Consider the following 7259-nt stretch of genomic DNA (forward strand, 5'->3'; position numbering starts at 1 on the left):
CCATTTATTAGATAAGGCTGTTTGTTTTTAAAAAACTATAAAATCTCTTTTTGGCTGAAAGTTAGTTTTGATTGTTGAGTTATAACATGCAGAGATTGTGAAAATTATAAGCATACAGCTCGGGGAACCAACCCAGCACGAACGTGTCTATGTAACCAGCAGCATCCACCCCCTCCCAAGCATTCTAAAAATCCCCTTACAGAGCTTACTGTCCCAATCCATCTTTCCATAGTTGTTAGTACTATTCTGACCTCTACACCTTTTACATCAGTTTTGCCTATTTTGAATTCTTTATGTAAAATAGAAAAATACAGGGCAGTGCCTGTGGCTCAGTGAGTAGGGCGCAGGCCCCATATACCGAGGGTGGCGGGTTCAAACCCAGCCCTGGCCAAACTGCAACCAAAAAATAGCTGGGCCTTATGGCGGGTGCCTGTAGTCCCAGCTACTCGGGGCTGAGGCAAGAGAATTGCTTAAGCCCAGGAGTTGGAGGTTGCTATGAGCTGTGTGATGCCATGGCATTCTACCAAGGGCAACAAAGTGAGACTCTGTCTCTACAAAAAAAAAAAGAAAAATACAGATTGAGTTCACTTGAGTACGGCTCATCATGCCTGGGGTATCCATGTTGTGCATATTGGTAATTCCTTTTTTTCATACTGTATAATATTTCAGTCTGTGCATATACTGCCAATTTGTTATCCATTTTTCTGTTGATGAATATTTGGGTTTTGTTCAGTTTTTGGTTATTATGAAAAATACACCCTGAACGTTCTAGTACATGATTTTGGAGGCACGTGTGCATGTGTTTCTGTTGGGTCTGTGTAAGTATATATGCATACACATGCATGTCTACAGTGAGATTTCTGGTCATGAGGGTATGTATGTGCTCTTTAGTCTTTAGCCTGTCTTGCCAAACAGATTTCCAAAATGGTAGTACTGATTTACATTTTCAAATTATTAGCATTATATGAGTTTTTCATTTGTTCTATATCTTGATCTAATAGTTTAATCCAGGTTATTTAGCCTATAGGCCTAGAAACATACATAAAACTATATGTTACAATTTTATTTTATTGCACCATGGAGAAGGATTGTGGCGTATACAATTTAGTTTTTGGAAATTTGTTTGATCTGATTGTTGAAGAAAAGACAAAATGTCCTCTTTTTGTAGATAATGAAGTTTAGTAGACATTAACTATATTATTATGTCCAGATTTTCTGTATCATTGCTTAGTTTTTAATTATTGTGTTGACCAAGATGTGGAAAGTTTCTCTTCTACTTTTTTAGTAGAAAGAATTTTTGTCAGTTTCTCCTTTTGTTTTCTAAGTTTTTCTTTATATGTTTTAGTGTTAATGTTATTTAACTTTTTGGATGTCTTAAATTAGGAGTTATATCTTTTATTAATATTGAAAGCTTTTTTTGAAAAAAATTCACCAATGACTTTCTATTCTCAGTTACTAAAAAAGAAGATTGATAATTAGCATAGTTTTGCCATAAGTGCAGAAATAGTTGCATATTTGTGTTACCTTATAACAAAAAGTAAAATCCAGTATCACTGGTAATTAAGTACGTAATTGCTTGCCGTCAGTGATGTTCTAGGTAGATCTGCTTCCTTAGTACTTGGTTTCAATTGCAAGAGTACCTTTTTAGAAGTTGCTAATATGTTTGATAGGGGAACTTAATGATTTTCAGGTTTTTCAAATAAACACATAATTCAGGCATTATTGTGAATTATTACATATTGAAAAATTTTAAAGTTTTTCCTTCATACAGTTTCCAAGGGATGTAAACAATTGAAAAGGGAAAAACAAACCCATCAGTTGATTACAATTTAACATAATATTTTTCTGTGACCTCTTTCATTTTAGTTAACATAATCACAGTTTTTGCTTTTTATTTATTTATTTACTTTTTGCAGTTTTTTTTTTTGGCTGGGGCTGGGTTTGAACCCACCACCTCTGACATATGGGGCTGGTGCCCTACTCCTTTGAGCCACAGGCGCCACCCAGTTTTTGCTTTTTAGAAATGGAGATACAGACATATACATCTAGTGATATAGACGTTATTTATTTTTTGACATGTACATATTTAAGTGTTTGGTTTGATTAATTGTTTTTTTTTTTTTAAGACAAGAGTCTTAAGCTGTCCCCCTGGGTTAGAGTGCTGTGTTTTTCTATTTTTAGTAGAGATTGGGGTCTCACTTTTTGCTCAGGCTGGTCTCAAACTTGTGAGCTCAAGCAGTCCACCTGCCTCAGCCTCCCAGAGTGCTAGGATAACAGTTGTGAGCCACTGTACCCAGCCTTTTTTAAATTGGAAATAAGGGTCTCACTCTTATCACCCCAGGGTAGAGTGCTGTGGCATCATAGCTCACAGCAACCTCAAACTCTTGGGCTCAAGTGCTTCTCTTGCCTCAGCATCCTGAGCAGCTGCGACTACAGTCACCTACCCCAATGCATGACTATTTTTAGAGACGGGGTTTTACTTTTGCTCAGACTGGTCTCCCATCTCCTGAGCTCAATTAATCACCAGCCTCAGCCTCCCAGAGTGCTAGGATTACAGGTGGGAGCCACTGCACCCAGCTCTCTGGTTTGATCAATTTTGACAAATGCAAATTGTAATCTATTTTCCTAATAAGTTACAAAACGTTTCTGTCATCCCAAAGAGTTTTGTTGTGCCTTTTCTCAATGAGTCCTCATCTCTCCACCCACGTCCAGCAACTGCTGATCTTATATTAGTTTGTACATCCTGGAACATGAAATAAATGGAATCTTACAGGATGTAATTTTCTTTCGGTCTGGCTTGTTTCACTTAGTTTCAAAATTTTTGAGATGCACCCATGTTTTTATCTATCAGTTATTAAATATGGTTGCTTCACATATTTGCCAGTGTGGGGTAAGATCAGTCTCTCTGTATTAGTGACTATGGTTTGTATGTTTCCTTTGGATGGCCAGTTTGTTGTACTGTTGTGAATTGAGAATCACAAGACAGAAAGCAAATTTAGATCAGTTAATACTATATCCTGAATTTATAGATGAGCAAATGGACTTGAAACTTAAGTAACTTATTTAAGGTTATGCAATAAGCTGTTGCCAAATTTAACTGTATGATTTTTTATTTGTTTTTGATCTAATGCTTATTTCTTCCTAGTTATTTCTGAGATTCTTTTCTTTTCATTGTAACTAATAGACATTTTTGTTTTGCACTGTTTTCAGAAAATGTTTATTTCATATAAGTTAGATGAAGGGAAAAAACCTGAAAATTTTGTCTAAATTCCCTTTTTAGCATTCCTTTCTTTATCCATAAAATCTTTAGAGGAGCAAGACCAGAAGAGAAGAAAATAGTAAAATGGGAATAATCTCAGAAACTTTGTATGGAGGGTATCATAATAAGTCCTTTTAACTGGTTTCTTCCTGTCTGAGTTTCAGAGTTATTTAAATTTGCTTTATGGGCTCTTTGCCCATTGCTCATACACTAGGGCTGGTGGGTTTGAACCAGCCCAGGCCTGCTAAACAACAATGACAACTACAGCAAAACAAAAATAGCTGGGTGTGGTGGTGGGCGCTTGTAGTCCCAGCTCCTTGGGAGGCTGAGGCAAGAGAATCGCTTAAGCCCAAGAGTCTGAGGTTGCTGTAAGCTGTAATGGCCACAGCGCTCTACCCAGGGCAACGTAGTGAGACTCTGTCTCAGAATAAAATAGAATAAAATAAATTTGCTTTATTGTTCCTAGGTATGCAGGTGCCTTGCGAGCTTCAGGGGAAATGTCTTCAGCACAGTATATTACTGCAGGTCAGTATGTTAAATACACCATTGTTTAGTAGGGGGTATACGTTTTATTTTTCATTCACAATTTGTTTGGTACTTTTTCTATTTATAAAATGTATTTTGTAAGACATCTTAAGATTGGAGTATACTTTATACTTATGTTAAACAGCTTGAAACCTATGTTCAAAATTATAAACCAGTAATACCTGTCCTTTTTGAAAAATCATCTTTGGATTTGGGAGATTAAATTATGATTTTGGTTTTAGATTCTGTTGTAGGATGTCTCTGGGAATTACTTTGGGGATAGTGAGAGACAGGTATTATAATAGTTGATGTGATCATTTTAGAAGAGTTTTAGTGGGTTTTAGTATGAAGAAATGATCTGTGTGAGGAGAAATAAATCTTAAAGGCTAGAAATAATTTGTGTCATTGCATGAGATCATATTTCCCCCCTCCCTAACTTCGGACATTTTTACAAATGAATACTATAAAATTGTTGGGCTAAGTTGATAGGAGTTTTACAGCTATGCTTTTTTTTTTTCTCCCTTCGTAACAGCTTTGTTGACATATAATTCATATCCTCCCTGCCTTGACCTCCCAAAGTGCTGGGATTAAAGGCATGAGCTACCATGCCCCCAGCCCCAGTATTGCTTATTAAAAAATTCTTTTTCTTGCTTCAGGGTTCAGTTGTAGGATCACATATTGAATTTAGTTGTCATCACATCATATTAGTCCTTTTTGGTGGCAGCCGTCATTGTTGTTTGGTGGGCCCAGGCTGGATTGGAACCCGCCAGCTCAGGTGTATGTGGCTGACGCCTTAGCCGCTTGAGCCACTGGTGCTGAACCTCATTAATTCTTTTTAATCTAGATTTTGTTTCTTGGTTTTTTGTTTCAAACTAATGAAATAAGTACTTGATACTAAATCTTAATCATCTGGGTTTTTTGTTGGTGGTGGTGTTTGTTTTTGTGTAGTGTGTATCTTAAAGTATTAAAATTTAGGCTTTTATTTTATAAACAGTTGGTAGTGATGCCTAAATTTCAGCCTTTCCTCCAAAATACGTTTTTTTTTTTCTTTTGGCTGGGACTGGGTTTGAACCCACCACTTCTGGCATATGGGGCCGGCGCCCTACTCCTTTGAGCCACAGGCGCCACCCCTCCAAAATACTTTTTAAATTTTATATTTAGTTTTGTTGTTCAGGAATATTTTCTTGAGCCTTGCTGAAAGCAAGGTTTTTGCTGAGCTGCTACAGGATTTTCTGGGTTAAGTCTGTGTTATAAGGGCAGATGGCATTTCACATTTTGGTTATTAACAAAGCAAAACAAGTTGAGATAAGTTTTGCAGTACATAAAGTAAGGGTAGGGTGTGATAGCTGGAAGCATTAGCATAAGGGTATTAGCTGCTGAGAGGGGATAAATATGGGAAAGGTTGTGAAGAAGGCACATCTGTTTTGGGTCAAGCTGTTCCATAGAGCCAGGAACTGTGTTTAAGCTGCCAGATTTCAGTATCCAGTTCAGTAGATGGGAACTAGCTTTAGAGGGAGTTAAGCGGGGAGTGGTGACCTGATGGCCTGATAGCGGCAGAGTGGCAGAACAGTAATAATGCCTGCTTGATTCCTAGACAGAGGTTGTGTGTTCTGTGTTGAATTAATGCACTCTACTTTGTTTGCGAAGACAAAGGCTGACAAGGGGAAGGAGGGAGTTAAGCTCAGAAGTTGTTGATAGCTAATGATTGTATTATAAAGTTTTGTGGTGAGTTCCTAAGATTTAAAAATGAATATTTTTCTCTCATTCAGGAGTCCAATAATTGCAAAAGGATAGATATATTTAAAAATAGTTAAGCAGGACTTTTATTCATATTAAGAATTAATTTTTAGTAGCATATATTAAGTACGTCATTGTTTTACTGAGGCAATCTTTTTGTTTTTAAGCCCTTAGAGATTTGTTTGATTCCATGGATAAAACTTCTTCTAGTATTCCTCCTATTATTCTACTGCAGTTTTTGCACATGGCTTTCCCACAGTTTGCGGAGAAAGGTGAACAAGGACAGTATCTTCAACAGGTAATCAGGGCGAGGTTTTTTTGTTAGTAAAACTTAGGCTTTCTATAACGTAGTTATTGGAACATACTTGGAAATACAGGTAGAGTCTGTTCCACCATTCTCTCATGCCACCATTCTCTCTTGCCTAGCCTAGTAGTTCTGTAGTCTGTTAACTGATCATCTTCTGCTTTTCCCCTCTGCAATGTTTCTCCACACAGCCCTCAGTGTCCTCTTTAAACTGTAGGTAGGATTATGTTGGGCCCTTGTTCAGTAACTCCTGGTGATTTTTCTACCCCAGACCCATGTCTTCTAGCCCCTGACTCCCTCTCTGAGCTCATCACTGCCATGCTTCTCCCCCTGCTTGCCTCTCTCCAGCCAGGCTGGCTTCTCTACTCTTCCTAAAACTTTTCAAGTGGCCTCTTCCTGCAGGGCCTTTCCTCTTGTTCCTTTGACTGTTAGGTCCTTAGAAGGGTGGTTTCCCAGTACCCCGAAGGCTTCAGGCTTCAGCCTCTCCCTGACTGCCTTACTGAGTTAGCTCACTTCCCTTCCCCTGATCACTTTTGGTTCCCCTGCTGCAAATTTTCCTTCATAACCCTTATCCCTGAAGGAATGTATATTTTCACTGCTGTGTGTTCCTTATGTCTAGAACAGTGTTCAACACGAGTAGGAGATGAAAAACTAATAGATGGATAAATATTCTGTAATTTTTTTTTTTGAAAATCATATAAACAATATCTAAGTTGAGTTAGTATTTTTAAAGAAGAAAACAGCTTTTTTCCCTAAGGAAACAGCATTTATTTTGGAAGGATTTTATAGACTAGATACTGTCACTGCAGGATTACTTTCAGTGTAATTTTTTAATTGTAGGATGCTAATGAATGCTGGGTACAAATGATGCGCGTATTGCAACAGAAATTGGAAGCCATAGAAGATGATTCTGTGAAAGAGGTAATTAAAATATATTTGTGATTATAGACTTTTAATATACTTTGAGGTTTTTGTTTACCCCCCCCCCAAAAAAAAGCTTGAAATAAAATCAGTCATCTTAATACTTTGGTATGTATTTGACTACTTTAGATGTTTACTGTATAGTTGAAATGCTCGTGTTTGACATTTGAATTTAATGTACAAAGCTTAAACATGTGTTATTAAACTGAATTGTGTAGAAGAAAATATACATTAATATCTGTATAAAATGGGAATTTTTATTTCTTTTTCTTTCTACAGACAGATTCTTCTGCATCAGCAGTGACACCTTCTAAAAAGAAAAGTTTAATTGATCAGTTCTTCGGTGTTGAGTTTGAAACTACGTATCCTTTATGAGCCAAGATTTGTATAGAACAGTGTTTCTCAACCTTTTTAATCTCATGGCACATTTGAACCTATAGTAAAGCTTCACCACACAGTTAAACTATGTTGGTAACAATTAAACAATATCTAAAAAAAGAATATACTGCTTTG

The 7259-nt window shown here is 36.9% G+C and overlaps 1 protein-coding gene across 1 annotated transcript in view; it reads left to right on the forward strand.

Moving 5' to 3' along the window:
* USP14 (ubiquitin specific peptidase 14) overlaps window positions 1-7259 on the forward strand; it is a 51158-nt gene that overhangs the window by 28165 nt on the left and 15734 nt on the right. Inside the window, exons 5-8 of the mRNA XM_023510161.1 lie at window positions 3726-3784; window positions 5689-5819; window positions 6666-6746; window positions 7026-7108. Coding sequence (XP_023365929.1) covers window positions 3726-3784; window positions 5689-5819; window positions 6666-6746; window positions 7026-7108 — 354 coding nt within the window. The remainder of the gene's footprint in view (window positions 1-3725; window positions 3785-5688; window positions 5820-6665; window positions 6747-7025; window positions 7109-7259) is intronic.

The sequence above is a fragment of the Otolemur garnettii genome, unplaced genomic scaffold (genome assembly GCF_000181295.1).
Source record: "Otolemur garnettii isolate 467f Iridium unplaced genomic scaffold, OtoGar3 scaffold00012, whole genome shotgun sequence".
NCBI classification, from domain to species: Eukaryota; Metazoa; Chordata; class Mammalia; order Primates; family Galagidae; genus Otolemur; species Otolemur garnettii.